At 41.5% G+C, this 22061-nt stretch overlaps 1 protein-coding gene across 2 annotated transcripts in view; it reads right to left on the bottom strand.

Moving 5' to 3' along the window:
• Nucleotides 1–22061, bottom strand: part of BORCS5 (BLOC-1 related complex subunit 5) — a 57605-nt gene that overhangs the window by 10345 nt on the left and 25199 nt on the right. For both annotated transcript variants that reach the window (XM_063395342.1, XM_063395343.1), the window contains exon 3: nucleotides 6207–6364. In XM_063395342.1, the coding sequence (XP_063251412.1) occupies nucleotides 6207–6364 (158 nt within the window). The remainder of the gene's footprint in view (nucleotides 1–6206; nucleotides 6365–22061) is intronic.

Raw genomic sequence — 22061 nt, 5'->3', positions numbered from 1 at the left:
TTCAGTTGTGGAAAGAATTCCAGTTTAGATCTTTCCTCAAAAGGCCATAAGGCATAAGAGAAGGGAACATGCTGGAACTGATTACACACATATATTCTAGGACCAAGGGACTGGTCTTTCTTATGACACCAGACAAAGCAATGCATGTCAGCAAAACAGATTTCAGACTATCACCAGTGCAAACAATCTTTTCCTTTATAACAGCTAGATCCCTTCATGAAGTTCATGCACTACAGAGTAGTGGCCATCTCTCTCAGTCATACACTGCTAGACATTAATTCTCTGTATTTAAGTAACAATTGTGAAGCCTTTTCAAGAGCATTTTCACATTTTGGTGCTGACTGGTTTAGACACCACCCCACCACTTAAGTATTCAAGCTACTTGCACAGCAGACTGGAGAAAAATGAGCAAGATCAACTAAAGGACACGAAGATTAACATGTTTCCAGCTTAGTAATCCTGTGCATTTATTTCTGCATGATGGTGCCTGTTGAGATTCCAGTCTTTATAAACAACACTTCACTGCCGATGAGAGGAGAAATAAAGAGCTGGATAGATTGTCACAGTCCTCATCCAACAACTTCCAAGATGCCAAAGACTGAGTTTAAGGTATTGATTTCTTACAGAACAAAATGTTCCCTAGTTTTTTTCTAAAGAGCAGTGTAGCATTAAATCACCTGAAAATACAAGTGGCATTTCAACTGAGGTTCTTCCCCCTTTTCAGAAATATTATAGCACAAGGAATTCTTTCCCTGGACTTGGGGCATTGGCAATTTAAGTCTGTGAACCAAAAGGCTCAATTTTGCTTGCAAGATAACACAGCCTCACCTAGAACATCTTTATATGTTGTGTTAAAAAAATCAAATACATCTCCATTTTCACTTTTGCCAGGCTTCTTTCAACAGGCTTTCTTTTGCTTCCCTGAGCCCTCCCCTTTAATGGGCTGAAAGGTAACTTCATGTGCTGGTCCATATGGGCCTTAAAGCAAAGGCCTGAAGCTGAAGATGCATTTTGGACTTAGTAAGGCCATTCACCTTTTGTTGGCCTAATTTAGTTTTGTCAGAAGGTGCATCACTCTCAGGGCATGTCTGCTGAAAACAGATTTCACAAAGAGTCTTGGAAACTCAGGTCTGAAACCACCTACAGGGAAACCATAACTAAGAGAAATGGCAATAAACACCTCACTCAGCTAAGTCCTGAAACAAACCAAAGACCAGGCAAAAAACACCTCCCCGAAACCTCTTCATTTGAGTCCACTCCCTGAAGTGACACTGCTCAGCTGTGACTGGGGCATGGGATGAATCCCAGGCACTCCAGATCTTTCTGCCATGGAGGGATGGAGCTAGGAGAAGTGCCTGTGGTGTTTCACACAGTAGAAGCTCTGTGCTTACAGCAGATGTGCACCTTGAGTCTCACTGCAGCTGTGGCTGACACAGTCCCCATCCAGGGAATGTCCTGCCAAGGTTTCTGGCCCAGATCTCATTCATTCCTGGTGATGGAACAGCTTCCTGCACTTAGGACGCCTTTTCCCTTTATCACCACCTTAGATTTCCAGCAGGGAACATCAGACAAGCTGTCCCTAGCACAGCCAGCCCAGCCACCCCTGCAGAGAGAGGTTTAAAGCCATGGGCCATGCCCACAGCAAGCCCATCCTTCCTCAGGGTGAACAAAACCATGTCCAGGACTTCTGCACACCACATTCCCCAGCAGGTTTTGATGGGGAGTCAAAAAACCCCACAGGATGATGGGGTGTCTCTGACAAAAACCCACTTTATGTCACAGAAACAACATAGAGGTCTAAAGGCCACACAGCACTGACAAAAAAGATAAACCGAAATCCTTAAATCCCCTAATTGTTGTGCACACACAGTGACATGAATGGCTGAATCACAATTTATGAGTCTTAAATGCATGAAATAACCTACAACACGCTTGTTTATAGGAGTGATTTTCTTGTCAAATGCGTTACACTTGGTGCTTATAGGAAATAATGATTGAATTTCTGCTCATAATTTTAAAAAGCTGAATTGGGAGACATGATGTTGTGCTTGTGTTGCTGCAAAAGTTATTTCTTTGCCAAGTATTAAGGGATGTATTTCTGGACAGCTTAATACTAGAGAAGCCCATTACATCTACTTTTTTGCAGCTGCTAAAGTTAAAAAAAAAAAAGAAGAAACCAAAAAGAAGAAACCAAAACAAGTCAAATCCATATACATGCTACTCTGGAGTATTTGTTCAAAATAATAAGCTATTCCCATAGAAGAATTTATAGGTATGAAACGAGCCATACACTGATATTTGCTGCATGGCAAACAAATTATTGATATTAATGCCTGCCTGGACAAATATTATTTAACTATTGTGAATATAAAAGTAATATTTATTATATTGGAAAATTCAGGGGGGTTCCTCCAACTCTCCCCCAAAGATGCGTGCCAGCTCAGGCTGAGACATTTAAAATTTTATCTTGTATTGTAAAAACTGCTTTTTTCAAAGCAGTTTTTATTGGCAGTCTGGGATTCCTGTGGTAATAAAAGCTACAAATAACACCGCATTAACATTTGTTTTCAAGGCAAAGCATCACAGCCCTCCCACAAACCCATTTCCAAATACATTTTAAGCACATTGTATCTAGGAACTACATTTGCCTTTAAGGTTACATGGGATACTTCAAAAGCACAACCCCACTGGCAATGCTGAAGATCTTCTCACTCAAAGCTTCTTTGGAAGGTGCTTACAGGGCTTTCAGCTTCCCTTTTGCCTTCACAGAAGAAAGACAGGCCTCAATTTTCACGTGTGACTAGTAGTTTTTGGATGCTTACCTTCAGACATTTTGCAAGATATGATTTTTGAGAAGCTTAGTACCTTGTCCACACAATAGTCCTTTTTTAAGTCACTGAAACTAGACTATTTTGAAGGCACACAAAATCATGGGTACCTCCTGAAAATTTAGCTCTGTTCCCAAGCTTTTACCTATTCTACTTGTTTCCCATTCCCTGGTATTCACCATCCCCTATCACATGAGTCTTGAAATTCTCTCCCTGGCACCCAAAACACACACCCTCCACTGGTAAGGACTTAATGTAAAGTAGTCCTCTCCTTACTTATTTGCTGCTTTCCCCCATCCATATCTTCAGAGCTGGTCAACATTTTCCTCCAAACGAATCTTGTCAGAAATTCTCTTTTGCAGATCACAAAACTGGGGCAGACACTTGGTGAAGAGAGCACGCGTGGCTCTATCACACTCACAGCAGCTGGAGTTCATCAAAACTTCAAATGAGTTACAATGCAAATCTAGAGTATTTTCCCTAAAAAGATGCAAGTACATCCTCCTTTTTTTTCTTGACAGTGAAGACAAAACCTCTTGTCATAAGTAAACCACTCCCTCCCAAAACCAGAACTCATTGTGGTCTGAACAACTGCTGAAAAAAGGCATCTGAGTCAACCACTTTCTATCCCATCTTCAATTCTCTTCCCTTCAAAGAATCTCTTGGATAAATGTATTTCTGCTCAAGACAGAACAGTCACAGCCACCTGGAAGCTGCTCAGGTTCTACATTTAGGAGCAGACATGGATGCAGCCAACACTGCAAAGCAATCCTGGCTGGACTGGGAAATGGGATGGAGAGCAAAGCTGGGCTGCACTGCTCCCTGAAGGCACAGAACACACAGATGGGTCTGCTCACACTGCAGCCACTAATGTCATACAAGCAGGGGTGTTTTTCTTTAGCTCATTCTCTTTCCTGTTCAGAACCACTGTAATTCAGACTGTGTGCTGATTTGCAAACCACCACAGTAAATTCTGAGTTATTGAGGACCAATTAATTTACAGCAGTGCTTCTGAGTTTTGACAGAATCCAGGAAACTTCTTTCCTGGTGACACAGACAATGAACAAAAGATATTTGCTCTGGGACATTTTGTCAAGGAAAGAGTAAAAAAAATCCTGGCTGCAGGCAGTGTGAGTGTAGCAGGACTATTATACAGTTATTATTATATTATACAGTAGGACTATTAGTACAGTTAGAGTCTGAGAAGAGAACACACCTCAGACAAATGGTAGGAAATCAGAGACTGAAGCTCACCAACATTTTATTGAAAGTTAAAAACATCAGTCACTTGACAAGTCTATTATCAGAAGAAAAACATTTCAGTACTTACAGTGTTAATGAAAGGGAAAGGGAAATACTGGCTACCAAAATGAATTTACTGTCCCAGCTTGTGCACTTTCTACTTTTCACAATACACTTGATTTTCTCTTTCATTTTTACACTTTACTAAGGGTGAAAAGCTTTGTGTACACGGCAAAACTAAATCACTGCTGACAAATCAGTGAAGCCAAAGGCAATTTCCTTTGTCTACACTTGTAAGGAGAGACATCCCCTGCTCTGGTTCAGCTGCACCCTGTGTTGTCAACAACTGTCAGCAGTGGTTCGATTTAGTGCATCAAGGAGAGCCCAAACAATTTGGAAAGAATGATTTAAGCCAAGTGGGTCCCACCCAGATCCTCCAGAACACACATGCAGAAGAGCCAAAGCAAGAAAAACATTTAAAAATTATTAGAAAAATGAACAGTAAAAACCCACCAGTTCTGGCGGAGGGACCGAAAGCATCTGAAGTTACTTAAAAGTTGTGACCAAAAAAAACCCAAACCACAGCTGATTTGTGTGTTCCCTGACTTCCAGCATTCCCCATTCCTCCATCACTTTGTCAGAGGAGGCTGTTATAAAGAAGCTAGTGAAAATATCAGTATCATCATTTAATTTATTTTAGATGAAAGACAATCACAAGCTTTATGAACCGGAAGAAAACCACCATAGCAAATTTGAAAGGGACTCTGCCACTTGCCCTATAGGCAAACCCAATTCATGAAGTTTGTACTGGTGGTGTCCACCATGACTTCAAATCATGTCACTAGTCCCTCTCACACTTTTAACAGCCAAAAGAATTACAATCTGCTTGGATTAATGCAGTACACTGTCATTAGGCTGGCTATTAAATCCCATTTCTGAGATTGTGTGATCTGAGTCACCAACATCTGCAAATATCTTTACATCTTGTGTAATAGCTGGCCTCAGATCTTGATACAGCAAAGTAAAAAGGTCTTTTTAATGCTTCCCACATTATTTTGGACTTAGAACTTCATGATGACAGCAGCTTCTCAAAACAGCCCATGAATCAAATTTATTACCCACTTTGTCATGTGGGATTTTCTTAACTAAGCCAATAGAGCAACAACAAAGCAAGGTCAGTGTTTATACTGCCTGGATAAAGATTAACCACATGCTCAAAAACTTTTTTTTGACACTGAAAAGGTACTTGGTCTCAAGGACTTTTGACATATGCAGAAGTCACCAGCTCTTCTACGCATCTGGGAGTATCTGAGGAAACACCTCAAGCCACATTTCCCTGTCATGCCAGTCTGTCTTGATTTAAAAAAAAAATAAAATCTGGCAGCAATTCTACTGCTTCTGATATCAGTAGTGAGAGAAAGACAATCCTATTGCAGGATGCTCATCCTAGGAGTTAATTCAATTAACTCAAGAGTATCACTCAGTATTTAAACAGATCAGTGGTTTCCAATTGATGGTTTAGTGGTAAAAGCAGCAGCATAAAAGACCTTTTTACCATAGAGGTCAGAAATGAGATGGCACGTTATGGGCTTCAAAAACAAATCTAGCTCTACAAACCCACTGAAGTACTCCCTTCTCCAGCTACAGATGTTAAGATAACTGTTTCCTTCCTTAAATTAGAGCCTAATTAGGGTCTAGCCTATTAGGGTCTAATAAAATGTACGATATACAGACCTAGATAACGAATGTTACCTTGAAAATCTCAGTAACCTTTTACTTCGAGAGCTGCTGGCAGCATTTGCCACTCTGAGGAGCAGGTTACGGCCAGGCTTCCTCGGGCACAGCCGCCAGACACAGCAGCTGGCAGGAGGCGCAGTGCGGGGCCGCGGCACGCAGGGCACAGCCCCAGGGCTGCCCTGCCCCACACGGGCCCTCCTGCCCCACACGGGCCCCGCTGCCCCGCAGGGCACAGCCCCAGGGCCGCCCTGCCCCACACGGGCCCTCCTGCCCCACACGGGCCCCGCTGCCCCGCAGGGCACAGCCCCAGGGCCGCCCTGCCCCACACGGGCCGCTCCGCAGGTTGAGCCGGGCCCCGCCAGCGCCCGCCCCGCCGCACCGCCCTGCCCCGGCCCGCACCTCCTTGATGCGCTTCACCAGCGCGTTCTGGTCGAAGGCCACGGCCTCAGCGCACTGGTGCAGGTGGTCCTGGTACCGCAGGCACAGCTGCAGCACCTGCTGCGGGTCCAGCTTCTCCAGCTTGGCGTTGGCCGGGGACGTCTGCCCGCTGAGGAGTCCTACAAGGCAAAGGAAGGCCCGGAGTTAATCTGGCTGTTCGAGATCCAAGGGGCAGCAGAACAAACCCAGCAGACAAGATTTATGAGGAAAAGCTGATGAAAAGGTAGTTCAGAATCATTTAAGGATGTTTTGAGTTTACAGTTTGCCACAGAGCTTGGCCCTCCCTGACAGAGCCTAAACAGACTCTAAATGCAGGTTCATACTGCACAGCTCCTTGGTTTTCAGCAATATGCAAGTCCTGGTTTTTCTCCTCCACAAACAATCCTAAACTGTGAAGAATGAGCCTTCTCCTAATTTATGTATGCCAGAGGAGGAAGGAATTGAAATCTGCCTTCCCAGAAGGCACAGGAGTCATACTATTTTCACCAGACTCACACTGCCAAGACCAGAGCTCCAAAAATTTGCTTGTCACCCAAAATAAACCTGAGTAAGTAAGTGGCCCACCTTAAATTATTAGAGGTGAAATGTCCACATTTTGCCTACCTTGCCTTTTTTAAAGCTTCAGAACTCTTTTACCTTCTAAGGCTTTTCTTTACACTCTCAAAGACTAGCAATACACACCCCTTTTTGTTTCTTTAATATGGAATTAAGATCCCTTACTACTTTTATGACCAGGTTTCACAAAAAGTTCACAAAATAGAAGACACTGGACTTAAAAGTGTGACACTGGTAATACTCAGAGGAGCAAAATTGCCCAGAGAAATCTCTCCTGCCCATTGTTTGTTGCCTACAGAGTGCAACTTGAGAATGTCTGCTGAGCTCAAGCATGTGTGTGCCACACTGACCGCCTTCCCCACAGCAGCTGGAAAAAATGACGCTGAGCTCTCAGGCCATCCTTTTGTTGCTATTTCATTTACTTACTTTCATTTCATTTGCCTTCAGCACTAGCACAACTTTTTTCTTGTTGGGACATCATCTGTGACAAACTGCACATACTCACAATACGCTTTTCCCAAAACATCCATCAAGCTATGTAAACTGAATTCAGCGACTGCACGCATGTGCCCTCTGGGACTCTCATTTTACAGACAGGAAAAGACATTAAAACAGCAAATGTAAGCAAGTATCACACGAAGCAATTAAAAAGTAATAAATGCCAGTTATTTGGATTGGAAAAGCTCTTCTAAGAATGTACCTCAGTGGAAAATGGAAAGTATTTTGAATGGCCCCCATGCCTATTGGAAGCTACAACTGGCGACATTGAGTTCTTGCTAAAGCACAAGAACAAGATAGAAACCAAGAAGCAAGTCAGAAGTATCCTAGGAATATGAGCAAGTTAAACCATTTTGAAAACATTTGCAGACCAAAATGAAAATAAAACTAGGACAGTAACTTCATCAAATATGAAGAAGCAGGTTTACATTTCATCAACACTCAACATCTTATTCTCCCAGGATGCTCTCAATTGCTCTCCACACAAATCTCATCATAAGAGATTTAAAGAAAAGGTAATTTTGTTTTACTGATTTGTCCACTACAATTGTGTTGCCTCAGGCAAGAGGTCAGAAGAGGAAATAAACCATTTAGTCTCAAAATCCTGTATTAGGAGCAGTCAAATTATTTTTTATGTTTTGGAGGGAATAATCTCAAACAAAATCTTAGATTCATCAGTATCAGTTGCAGATCTTCCAAATCTACTTTCAGGTAGATTTGTACAAAGTACAAAACTGTGACAGGAACAAGTGCACTGAAGGAAATAAGACTTTTAAAAAATTGTTTATGTTTCATGTTCTAGTGGTTCCTCAGTTCACAAATTGGATCTTTTACAATATTATCTTGTCAGGATGAATGTTCAAATAATGTTGTCAACTTTTAATGTGCTGAATGTTCACATAGGAATGAAGAGTTCACCATACACCTGAGGCACTTATCCTGTCTCTGCACTGATCAAATACATGATGCTATCAGCCAACTAATTTTCTTTTATTACTAATCTCCCACCAACTTCAAGAGGAAAAAGAAAATTAGACACTGTTTAAGAGATTTAATTAACATGAAGTATGTGCTTTGGCCAACTTATGCCACTTATTGGAATGTTGAAGTGGAACAGGCCAAGGACTGTAAAATGAGCTAATAAAGAACATGCTACTTAAACTCATGTACTTACAGCCTTGTACAAGTTACATAATGCTAAGAGAAAAATTAATAAGCCTATGCCTCTCATTTCCTATCCAGAAAAACACAAGCTCAAGTGAAGGGAGACATGCCCTATTCAGCTGGAATTCCTTCATAAGAAGGCAGAGGGGGAAATACAATCCAGTACAAATGTTTGGACTAGGGATAAAAAACAAACACCATATGCTCCTTAAAGATAGACTATGGTATTTTTCTGGGTGATGAAGTAGGGAGAAACCAAAGGAATTAGCTTCTCCAAAGACCTCTGGGGTAATGCTGACAATGCCAGAGAACAATTTAGCTTATTTTCAACTTGCAAGCAAGGAAAAAGTACAGTAAACAACAGCCCCAAGAGGCCATGCATCCTAGCAGGAACTCCCATTGTCAGAAAGTCAATCCACCACTTTTTGCTGCCCACTGTAACCACTTACTAACCATGCTATAAATATTAACATTTCTTACTGATATTCCCCTCTCCCCCGCTCAGGTGAGACCCCACTTGGAGCACTGCACCCAGCTCTGGGGTCCCAGCACAAGACAGACATGGATCTGCTGGAGTGAGGCCACAGGAAGGAAACAAAAATGGTCAGAAGGCTGGAACACCTCTGAGGAAAGACAGAGACCTGGGGTTGTTCAGCCTGAAAAACAGAAACCTCCAGGGAGACCTTATCATAGCCTTTCAATATTTAAAGGGAATTGTGAAAAAGACAGAGAGACTTTTACCAGGGCCTTTTATGTGACAGGACAAGGGACAATAGTTTTAAACCAGAAGAAATTTAAGTTGGACATATGGAAGACATGTTTACAATGAGGGGGGTGGGAAGTTGGGTGTCCCATCTCTGGAAGTGTTCAAGGCAAGGTTGGATGGGGCTTTGAGCAACCTCATCTACTGAAAAGGAGTGAAAGATGTCTCTGCCCATGACAGGGTGGTTGGACTAGATGATCTTCAAAGGTCCATCCCAACCAAAACCATTTAATTAATTCACTGCATTTTATTTTTTAGCAAATCTTATTTATATTAATATAATATATTAGTAAAAATCTCTCCTCTTGAAAATCATTGCTTCCCTCTTAAAGCCTTGTCCCACATTTTGACCTCTCCACTGAACAGGGCCATCCCTCAGTGACTGGTCTACATGTGGTTTGTAAGAGGATATGAGATCACATCTGTTGCAATAACAGATTTATTAGGTCATCTTACAAGTGCCAAAAAGGGGAGAGACAGAGGTCACTGAGTGGTTCAGGCTTGCTCCTGAAACATCCAGAACTTGAACCTGGCCACAGCACATCTCAGAGCAGCCAACCACGGGGGTACTATCCCTTCTGCACTGAGGAAATGGTGTTCCTGTGATTTCTTCTCTGGGATTATTACTCCCCGGCTCCCCAAGAGCACAGTTCTGCTCTTAAATGAAAAGAAAACAGCATCGAGAGCTTTCATTTCGTATTAAACTGAATACTCATTTTTCAAGCTGCTGGTTGTCTTCCAAAGGAGGAAGCACACCAGGAATCCTCTGTGCACTGTCTGGAGCCTTGGGAAGAGGCTGCTTGGCACACGAGTGATACAACACAGCCCAGCACGACAGGGGAGGTGTTGTGGCTGGGGAAAACAGGAACAGAGAACAGGAGAAGGCCTCCTGCAGCTCCAGTGCATGGACCAGAAGGAGCTGGCAAGTGCCAGACATTGCACAGTCCTGGCTATCCAATTATACCATAAAGCAAGGGAGACCACAGACTACCTCTGTGCCTGCCACCATGACGAGACATCGAATCTCCCACCTACTTGGGCACGTCTGGTCAGTAAACAGCAGGACCAGGAGGTGACAGACAGCAGCTGGGACAATGAAAGAGTCACATTTCTAGAGCACAATGGTGCTTCAGAAAAAAACAGCTCAATACACCAAGTATGTCGTGCACAGAGAAATATCATATATCACTACAAGGCTAGCTGACCCACAGACTTGACAAATCTGTTATTGTTTCCATATTCCTTGGCAAAGCAGAGGCATGTTAAAACCATTTTCCTCCTACTTAGTCATCTCCTTGTTGGTTCCAGGTCAACATACACATCCAACAAATCATATCCTACTGAGCAGAAGAAAGCTGTTTAAAAGTTTAAAAAGCATTTTTATGACTAGAAGTGAAGTTCTTGAAAGAAAGCTTTTCATGCAATACTGATTCAATACACATACAGAACTTAGTACCCCACCATATTCTGTTCTGCTGCTTTGGTGGGCAATCTCAACAACACCTTGAGTGCTTTCCAACCTGAAAAGTGTTAATTTTTCTCTTTGACTTCTGTACTTCCACTTGTCAATCCCCTTTTCAACCAGTAACAGCAGGCATTACAAAAAGAAAACCAGTAGGTTGTTAATTTATTATTACAGACAGCAAAAAATGATTTGTGGGGTCTTGTTAGTAATTTTAGGGCCAGAAAGAGTTGCTGTCATCAGCTAACCAATCTTTCTGTGGAATATAAGAGAGGACTTCAGAAGTTACACCTTCTTAAATCAGATCAGAAGTCTACCTTGCTCAGAATACTGCTTCCAATATCTGACAACACTGGACATTTAGGAAAAAACTTTTCATGTCTTCCAAGTTATTAATAAAAATTTCAAGCAGAAAAAACAGTTCTCAGTGAAGTTGTGGATACTTGAATTTCACTAATCCTTTTTGAAAGGTATACCTTTATCTGCACAATATCCTGTGACAGTAAGTATGATGCTTATTTACACAGCATGAAAAAAACCCTTCTCACTTACTTTATGCTTTGTAGTTGTGCTGTGACACAACAGAAGTCTGAGCATGGTGTACTTCATTCTAACATCTTTCCACGCTCAAAAATTCCACTGATAGGTCTCCTCCCCAAGAGGTGACTTAATTTCTTGGATTACCTCTGTAGCACCTTCAAATGCCTCCAACCCGAGGCTTTACTTCCCTCTTTAAAAGCCAAGTCACTTCTTCTGCAGAGTACATTGGTCACACCTCTAAAAATGCAGTTGCTCTTAAATTGCCACCCCTTTGCAGGACCTGCTAATCACCAACACCCTTTCTAAGAATGTGCATTACAGTGTATCCCACATGTCATCACCTCTTCCCCCAAGACCAAAGTTAAATAAAGCATCAGATTCCACACCACGGTTAGCAATGGCTTGTCAGCTTTACAGAGGCATTCCTGATGCCAGTACCAGTTTTTGGAGGTTTATTACAATGGACATAACCATTTTTTCTAAAACCTCTTCTGTGAACACTTCTCATTCATCCTTGTCAAGAATGATGCTTTTTGGAAAATATTCTCTGAAGACAATCCCACAGACTCTCCAGCAAGCTTCCAGATAACCTTCAAAGCTTTTATTAAGTACACACAAGTAGAAAATCATTTTGAAGGAAAGTTCTGTTTTGGTTTTCTGATGACTTCCTATTTAATCCACTGTAGTTTGTAATCTTTTGCTCTCCTAACGTAAGTTTCTTTTTGCTTAGGTTTGGGGGGTGGGTTTTTTGTTTGTTTTTGGAGTGTGGGTATCTTTTTGCCAACAGGTCCCTTCACACTGCTTTTCCTTCTCCCATTCTTCAAACTCACCTGTACTGCCTGAAACTTATTCCAGCATTCCTCACTTCTCTTGCTACCCTCCTTTTTAATGATATTCTTCTTCATAAAATTAATCCAAGACAGTAAAATTTTTCAGCTCTTCTATTCCACATGAATTTGAGTTGATTACAGTTACTACAGTATATAGGAATAATGTAGCATATGTAATAATTTCATTTACTATCATTAAGGCAACATCAGTTTCAGCTCAAAAAGAACTAGTGTTTTTCAAGTCTCCAGGATTTTTTTTGTTCCAAGAGTATTTAAAAACTATCAACCCCACAACTTAACTCATCAAGCATTTCTAAAGCTCTTAGGTAGAAGCCACCCAGTCTGGTCAGCTTCTTAAATAAAGTCTGTGGCCTCAGTGGCCACAGATTAACTACTATTGTTGTCTTCCTTGTTACTATTTGCATGGGAGGATTGTTTTGCCAGTACCTTCAAAATTCCTAAGTACCAAAAGAAAGATCCACACAAGAAACAGATGAAATTACATCTCTAAACACCAAGTATTGTTTCTTGACTGTTGCTGCTTGCACATGTGTGGAGGCAGCCAACTTGTTATAAGCTGAAATAGGGAGCTCATTTCCATTTACTCTCCATGCAGAAGCACTTCAGTATCACCTACTGAATAGAAAGAATTGCACACCTATGTGCAGCAGAATAAAAGGTATCACAATATTTGCATACAGATATGGCAATCAGATTTACAGGACTCTTAATGACTAAATGCTTTGAATTCTAATGGTGTACTTCTTCTCTCATTCTTGAAAACTAAGCGAAGATTAAAATTTTCAGCAAAGCCTGAACAGTTAAAACAGCTTTTCTGAAGGTTGTTTTGGTTTTGTTGTGGGGTTTTTGGTGGTTTGTTTTTTGGTTGGTTGAGGAAGGTTTTGTTTGTTTATGTGTTTTTAATAATACCTGAGTTAGGAAACATCAACATTTATACACTCAAATTGGAAAACTCAGGCCACTCTTAAGAAAAAGGCAATTAGTAAAAGTCAATCATAAAGAAACTGAAAAATGAAATAAAAATAAAATCAGTACTCTTCACCCAGAAATCTTTAAGCTGTAATACGGATGACCACATAGTCTTTTACTCAGAGCAGTTAATTTTCTAAAAATCTAACTGAAAGAATATCTTGTACTAAAACACACATTCACTCCAAAACTAAAGTTGGCTTTGTCGCCTGTGTATATTTTCAATTCCTTTGAACTTTAGTGGGGGAGCACAGTGACTGTAGGCAAACTGAATAGCTATTGTGTGAGCAAAGAACACATTGGTATTGTTGCAAGGAATGTTGGCTGTAGCAGCAGATTTCCCCTCTACTTTGGAGTCGGTACCATGTGACCATTTACTTCTGCATGGGTGACAGACGGGCTGAGGACTCTCCTCTTGTCACATCATGTAAGAGGCAACTTTTCTGACCACAGAGCTCAAACATGCTTTCTGTGAATTCCCCACCTGGGTCTCCTAACACGCTCTAAGTTATAGCCTGCAAGACATTAGACACCGAGATAAATAAATCACCTCCCCTTTTGTTCCTCCACCATGCGTCTCAAAAAACAAACATTAAGAGCATTCAGGACATTTAGGCTTCTCTAACAATGCAGCCTGCTACAATTCTAAGACAAACCCCTCATATTCTTATGTATTTCCACCTATTGATGTCACATAACTTACATTAAAGAAACTGTGATGCAGAGGGGAATAATTCCTGTTAATTATTATTATTTGCGTTAAATAAGTATTTGTTGTGATACTTCTGCTTTCTGATGGAGACTCATTTTACCTAAGACATTCTGCAAAGATCATTAGAGCAAATATATCATTAGAGCTTTCTCTCTCACACAGGGATGGCCACACATAACCAATAACATGCACACAGTTTTTTGCACCACTGAAGTTTGCAGCTTCTCTCACGTGATGATTTTTGCTCCATGCTTTGTATGAGCCATACAGCAGCTTGTACCATGGAGCCAGATCATGACCAGGGCTTTGAAGACTACTGAAAAATACAAACGTCTCTCAATGATGCAAAAAATGCCTAAATGAAACCTTCCATTTTAAAAGAAGTGAAGCTGAAAGACACCAGAAATGCTGCCTCGTTCAGATTGTTAGGAACCTGAATATCCAAAAGGAGAAAACAGTACACCATCTGCAGGGGCTGAGATTTCAGTCTGGAGTGACTTAAGATGTGCCTCTCTGCAAGGACAAGATTGCCCAGGGGTTACACCTTCAAAAAGTTGCTCGAGGTTGCCACAAAACTGGAAGCTTCTTTTGAAGCTTCAGGTAGGGGGAAAAAGCACACAATATACTCTGAAGAAAGCACACAGCTGCACTGTGTCAACTAAAAGCAGCCAAGATCCTGCTTAGTCCATCTTCCCACTAAATTTTCACTTCTAGAGCACAGAAGTAATAAGGAAAAGAAGTGGTTTTGACTACACAGTTGCAATATCGTATGGCTAACGTGCTGCAACAGACCTCAAAGTATAAAAATAGACACAAGGGTGGGAAAAAGGATGGGGTTACTCACAGGAAAGTGAGAGACAATGCTCTTGTGCTATGCAATAAACTGTATTTGCTACGTAACACTTTTTTTTTTCTTGAAAACACATCAAGAGAAACCCAAGGGCTACCACCATCTGATCATACAAGCACATCACATCCACAGGCTACAGCTGACTCTGTTATTCAAAGTGCTCTGCAGACCCAAAAGCCAGAAGACTAACATCATCTTAAAAGATGAGGAATTGAGGCACCGAGAGATTAGATGATTTATCTGACACCACATGGAAGCTGCTGTCCCTTGGCCTGATGACTTCAGCACCAGAACATCCCTCCCCTTCCCTGGCCCTCAAATACTGAACACCAGCAGGACAGGCAGCAGAGGAGCCTCATTTCCTACAGCACCACAAGGGCTGAGCACTGAGCACTGCCACGGCCTCTCCCACACAGATTCCCAGATATCTACTACAGGTTCATAAAAGCCAGAGCCAAATCAATGGCTTCCTCCTTCTGAGTCCCAAATTCACGCTCCACAGAAAGGAGGATCCAACTCCCACCCTCCTCATCACGTGCCTCACCACAGCTCTTGCACAGAAAGTTCTTCACTCCACCAAAACCACAGACAACTAATCCTGTGGTTTGCTCTTTCCTCTAGGGTAGCGAAAGGAACCCGAGCACCACAAGATCAAATACTAGAGCTTGTCCTGGAGAGGGAGAAGGAAAGGGCAGAGGGGAACTTCTCTGTTTTAGCACCAATAAGGTGTCACTTCAATTATTTTATGCGTGCGAAGCCTTGAGTGAGTCTCAACTTTACCTGTCCACCCATCTTCCTTAAAATAATGGGACCTTAACTACCTTTTGTATCTCTCTCTTGCTGCAGTTTTCTAGGCTGTAGATAGAAGAGAAATGGGACAGCAGGATCAAATAAAGTCAATTTCTTTCAAATAACTTTTTAAAAAAATCAACAAGCTAAAACCTATGCAACTGATTCTATTACTACTATTAAAGATAAGCCTCACAGCAATCTTGATTTTATTTTAGGCAAAAGTGCATTGGTATTCATACCAGCAGAAAAAACACCCCAGAATCCCAGCATTTTGTGGTTTAGAGAAGAGGTGACATCTAAAATCACTTCTAAGCACAAAGCCATGTGAAGCTGGGGTACGTTTGCTACTCCCCAATAACCAGCCTGTGTACAAACATTAATCCCAGGTAAACTGTGGGGGCACATGCACAACTGTGCTGCTTACACCAAGAGCCCAGAAGTTTGGAGAAAATTAACAGACAGCAGCAGTGTCAGTTTACTTTTGGGCATTTTCTCCAGTTCAGATGTAAATCTGAGAGTCTTGTTTGCCATTTATTTTCACAGCATGACACAGAGCGAGACTGATCAACAGGCCATTTACTAACAGGTTCAGCAAGTCCAAGATTTCAGTTCTTTTCCATGCATGGAGAAAACTGTTCTCAAAGTGGTAGAGAAAACCTTCATGAAAAGAGTTCTTTTTAAACAAGTGGGAGGATCTGTTGGTGAACGTTTTATCAATATTTTATAATTGCAAACCAAGCCCAGTGCTGGTGCTGGTATAACCACCATTTACATACATGAAACACAGTTTCTCTTTAGTACCTATCAACACACAGAATCACAGAATATTCTGACTTGGAAGGGACTCACAACGATCATCAACTCTAACTCATTTACTTCCTGGCAGTTTTGTACCAGCACAATACAGTGGACAGAATGATGGAACATTGCCATAATAAAAAGAATTATGTCCATGTCATGGCCTTTGCTTATTTTTCAAGAGCACTATTTAAAATGTACATTAAAGCACAGTGCAAAATAGACAATTGGCATGTTCTAGCCACAGGTACTAGGAACAGTAATTTATCTCTGCCATGTGCATTCAGGAAAATATAGCACAGAACAAGAGTAGAGTTGTAAATGCAAGAATTGATATTTTCTAGTTCTTTTCTCACATGCAACCCAACTTATCACTCAGCAGTTGTGCTAGCAATATGGGCTGCCATTTCACAAGCAATTTTAATCTGAATGACACTTTTCTTTTCTGAAGGCTTTACCAGCCTGACTTGAAATGGCTGCACTACTCAAGAGTGGCCAAGTCCAAGTGGGGCTGTGGAAACATTAGATATTTTATAATCCATACATACACAGCTCATACAGCATATACTTTACAGAAATTAAAAAATTGCTCCTTACTTTTTCTTATAACATGTTTAACTGGATTCTCTTGTTCTTTAGGGTAAGTGGTTATCTACTAAAAAGTCCATGGAACTGGCATGAAATTATAACAACTAAATTTAGGACACTGAAATGACCTAAAAGCTGAGCTGGGAAGGGAAGCAGGCTGTAACACACACACACTATCTACTTCTGACAGTATTTTTAAAAAACTAATCACTCAGCTTAGAGGGCCTTATTATGGCACCCAAATCATTCAACAGTTACAGAGAAGTAAGTGGCCCACTGTGCTCTGCATTACCTCTGTATTTATCATCTTCTGTCAAATACTGTCAAGTGCAACCTGCTTCGAAGAAAGACAAAGCATAATAAGGAAGCCTTAGGACTAAGTGTATTAAAATTCTCAGAGGAGGGGCAAAAAAAAAAGAAAAAACAAACTGCACCTCCTCAGTTTACATTCCTTTTGCACTTCAGTAAATGAACTCATTAGTAAAAATGTTATGAAAGAACATAATCTCACTATTAAAATAAGCTGCTACTTAACAAGCTTTGAATACCTAATGACAACATGCAATCTAGAAATATTGCTTTTGTCAGCTGTAAGTAACAGCCCAGGGTCAGGAAGCCTGGGAGCTTCTTGAGCCTGACTCGAGCACGTGCACCACTTCTCTGAAGTTAGAAATAGCCAGAATATAACAATTAATTCATTCCTCCACTTAACCCCCTCAAAACAGGGCAGCTGTAAAAACATCCTCCTTTATTTTCTATTTTTCTATATACAGCCTGCTGATGGCGTGCTCACACACAGTATGAACCTATTTCCTATGTCTGCCATGGAAATTATCAGTCATTTTACAGCAAAACTGCACCACAAAGGTTTTAAATACTCAGCAGGTGGAGTTTTGCTCATCCTGAATCACATCTCCCTCAAGGTACCCTCAAGGTCCATTACAACACCCATAAAGCCTTTCCAGCTGGAAAGCCTCCCAGGACTTGGAAAAGTCCCCTGTCCCTGTTAAAGACACACTCTCAGAGCTACATCCTGAGTAGATCTTGGGGTGCTCTCCCAGAAATGGAATTCATTTTATTGCTCTGCCACCCTTCCTTGCCTTTCTTGTTCCATTCTGGTTCTCTCTAAGCTCCTGCACAGATGGACTCAGGCCACCAACCTACCAGAAAACTCCCTACTTGTCACTGCTGGATTCTCCTCATCCCACTGAGCCAAGCTGGCTCACAAGGGCGCCAACAAGCCTCAGAAGCAGCACAAAACACAAAGCCACAGGTACATCCTCCCTGCTCACAGCTGTTAGATCAACTCTCCTGCTCTGGGATGATCTAGAGACAGACAGACAGACATTCTTCTACAGTCTGGGGCAGAGTCTGGCATGTAAACTTATAAAAGCACCTCCCCAAGCACAGAATTCACTCTTGGCATCATCCTCCTGCACCGTGAGGGAAAGAAAAATACATCATGTTATGGATACGTACAGCATATATATGGAATATCACCAGTGAGAGTAATTATGGTACATGAGGACATACTAATACCAGATGCTCCTAAAACTAGAAAATATGCACAACAGCCAAATAGAACTGAAAACACTGAACAGCTACTCAGCTGCTGAGTTTAATATAAATATATATACATGCCCATAAAGCTCACTTACTCTTCATGGAAACAACTTGGTCTTTGACACTGAGAGCAATTAATTCTGCAGCTATTAACAGAAAGTAGCTGTTCCAGATGCAGTTTTCATATCAGGTCCTACATAAACATCTCCACCTTTGTAGTGATTTCTGCTTTTTCAAACAACACAAAAACAGACAGAGAGGTAGATCTTGGTAAAGGCCACACTTTTGCTTGAAGCTGTAGGGGAAGAATTTTGATCATCTGGGAACCTGTAGCCACAGGGGTGATGACAGATGAACAGTTTTTTGTTCTGAGATTATGAAGCATTTCTTGTTCTTACTAATATAAATACATATCTACATGTTGACTCCACATCTCCGCTCTAACAATAAAAGCCTAAAAGCAGTAAGAAAACAAAATTGGTAATGCAGACATATATGCATCTCTTCCTGGACTGGAGAAGAAAGAACAGGAAAACCAGCTCTAAAGAAACACAAGCAACAGCAACATGTAACAGTATCTACCTCTTCAACTTCTTTAAAATTAAGGTATAAAACTATTTAGAATGTTAGAACTTGAAAGTCCAGAGCTTTGACTTCTTAAGACTCTCCTAAAAATTCACTAGAACCTTAAATATTTTCATTCAACTGTGTAGTTAATGAATGTGTCATTTTTTTCCCCTTCTTATGACTTAATTTAGGAGAGGAGGACAGTACTTGCAGCAGCAATTAAATTTGTTTGATTCTGATAGCTTTCAGTAAAGGAACATGCAACAAACCTGATTGCTCCTCCTTCCCAAGTTTAACTGCCTGCACTTATCAAAGGCTCCAGCCAACACAAACACAACAGCTTTTTCTTTTCCTTGTCCAGTGTGCCTTGAGGCTGATGCACTGTTCTTTGCTCATGCCCAGAGCTGAGTCACTGCAAAGGTCTCAAGTGCACGCAAGTCCAGTAAGGTCATTCACCAGAGAACACGGCAATCTGCTCCCTCCACACCATTCTAGCCAAGTATCCTGAATGAGACAGTGTGGTCTAGCAGGAAGCAATTAAATGGAAAAGCTTCCAGAGGGTCACACGTACCTGAGTGAATCCCATCCCATGCAAAGCTTTGCCTCCTTACACTGCCACAGCAGCTCTACAAGCCTGATGGTGAGAGCCAGCTGAACATGTTCTATTGTTTAACTGATTTGCAAAGTTTGGGCTCTGAACAATCCAATTCTTAAATCCTGTAATTCTGAAAGAGAATGGCCCAATTTCCCACAAGTGTTCAGTATCAGAAGGGCTGTTTGATAACCACACAAACACCTTAGAGTTGTTTGGATAGCTCAGGTTGCTGATAGCAACCTATGTACATGGTGAGGATGAGGAAAGGGAAGGATACATGACACACAAAGTACCTCACACCTACACTCCTAGAAGGCTCAGTACTGGCACCTATTCCAGCCTAGGAGAGCTCTTCTCGAGTTTAACTTGAGCCACCTTAGAAATGGTCTGCTCTGAGCTAGAATGCATGAACGCAGAGCAAACACCATACAACTCCTATTCTTGTTATGTTTTAAAACAATTTTTTCTTAAAATCCCTGCCACTTCTCTGCTCTGCAGGAGCATTCATAAGGGGGATGATGAGCAGTAGATGTTTCAGTATAGACAACCCATAGATTAAATGCTGTTAAAGATTTCGCATGTTTTTTGGTTTTAGAAGATTCTTTGTTTCATTTCTAGGAGCAGTTTTTTCTAGAACTGTTTTATCACTACATCCACTTATCATATCTACATCTTTTCTGAGGTGCTTTCCAAAACTGCTCACCTTCAAATTCACCAAATACCTACCAGCTGTGTTGCTTCTTGGCTAGAGAGTGGTCCCTGTTGAAAGGCAGCTTTCACTGTTCTGCTGCCTATGTGATGTCTCTTTTTCTACAGAGAAAACTCTGCATTATTTGAAGTAAAAAATATGATGAAGCTTTAAAATAAGGACATACAGAGATTGAGGGTGAGGGGGATGTCCTCCTATTCATTGGCCAGGCACGGAAACTACCAAAGGTCACAAAAGCTGAACTTCTTTATTCAAGCAGAAATTCCCATTGAAGCCAAATGAGGTTTTGTTGACTGAGGGCCACAGGAATAAGCCTGTAGCACACTCTGGACTGGGAGCAAGTCAAAGCACATTATGCAACAGCTGTCAGGAATCTGTGCACAGGTCTGCAGAGCCACAGTGCAGGAGGAGCCCTGGTCCATCCTTAACCTTTGTCTATTTACGGCCCAGCACTGAGACCCCTTCCAACAAAACAAGCCATGCTTTAATATATTTTTATTAGAACAATTTATAGCAATCAGCCCTCTCCTCCTCTTCCTCTTTCCCCTCCTCTCCTCTCCTTCCTCTTGCTGTGTTGTGCTGTTTGTGTGGAAAAAAACGAGCTCCCGCCCTTGCCAAGAGTGACATCAACTCATTCTTATCCGGTGATGTCCAGCAGAATCTTCCTCTGATAAACATTTGCTCAGTGTCAGAGCCCCAAGGTTACTGGCTGCATTTTGTTTTCATTGTTGTTTGTTTTCTGACACTTTGCTGCTCGTTATACATTAAAATCCTCCCCCTGCATGTCTTCAACCTGGAGCCGGGTGAGGCGATGAACAGGACATTCCTCACTGCTTACCCGGGTCTCCCACCACCCCCTTCCTCTGAAACAAGAGTCTGCTTGTTTCTCCATGAACAAGAAAAAGCTGATACTGCAGAGAAGAAAAAAAAAATTCAAGAGTGCAAACCTGTGTCTTTTTAACCTTATGTTTCTTTTAACAGATTTTCTTCTATCCTTTCCTGGCATGCTCCAAAGTTAGTGAAGAGCCACAGTTGATTAATGGGCTGGTTCTTGCTCCCACATGATGAAGAACCTCAGATGTTGTCCTCTTATCCCCTCCCTCCTTCATCTATTCTCTCCTCACAAGCCACCAGCCTTCTGAGAAGAGGAAAGCAAATGATCCTTGTTCAGGCATGTTCCCCATACCCCTTGCCCAAGCTGACATTTCTCTGAAGTACATCAGCCTGTGCCTTCAGACAACTAGTGCTGAATGGAACACATCACTGTCTGTCCATGGGCAACATGGAGCCATGGACAGTCCATTAAAGCAGGAAGCAGAGAAAATTTTGACAAAACCTAAAGGGCTGAGTAAAGGTCAAGAGCCCTGAAATGTCTAGCAGTGCATAAAGACTGGAAACAGACACCTTTTACCCTGATTGGCTCTTACATACAATTCCACCAAAGAGAAACTCTACAAAAACTTCAACTTACAGGATAATGGACGTGTTGCAGCTACAACTGCATCCCTCCCTGGGTCATTGAAGAGCGAGAAAAATCCATTTTATCCACAGTTATCCAGAAGGAAAGGTCTGCTGTAAATGGAAGAAGTTCTGCTAGCACCAACCTATTGCCTCCCATTTATCTCCTTCAGTGTTCAGGAAAAGGCTGTAGCTGTTCTTAACAGCTCATGAAAACAATGTTCTTTTAACTTATATGTGACACAATGAACGACAAGTATCTTCAGAAAGAAAGTGAAGAAAAAAAATCAGTTTTGAATATTACCATGAACATGTGCCAGCTGTACTAGAGCATTAGAAGTACCGAGAAAAACCAACATAGGAAAGGACTCCCTGCCCTGCC

Source organism: Prinia subflava, chromosome 4 (genome assembly GCF_021018805.1).
Source record: "Prinia subflava isolate CZ2003 ecotype Zambia chromosome 4, Cam_Psub_1.2, whole genome shotgun sequence".
Classification (NCBI taxonomy): Eukaryota; Metazoa; Chordata; class Aves; order Passeriformes; family Cisticolidae; genus Prinia; species Prinia subflava.
Note: the sequence above shows the minus strand (reverse complement) of the source record. Positions and strands in the feature narration are given on the sequence as shown.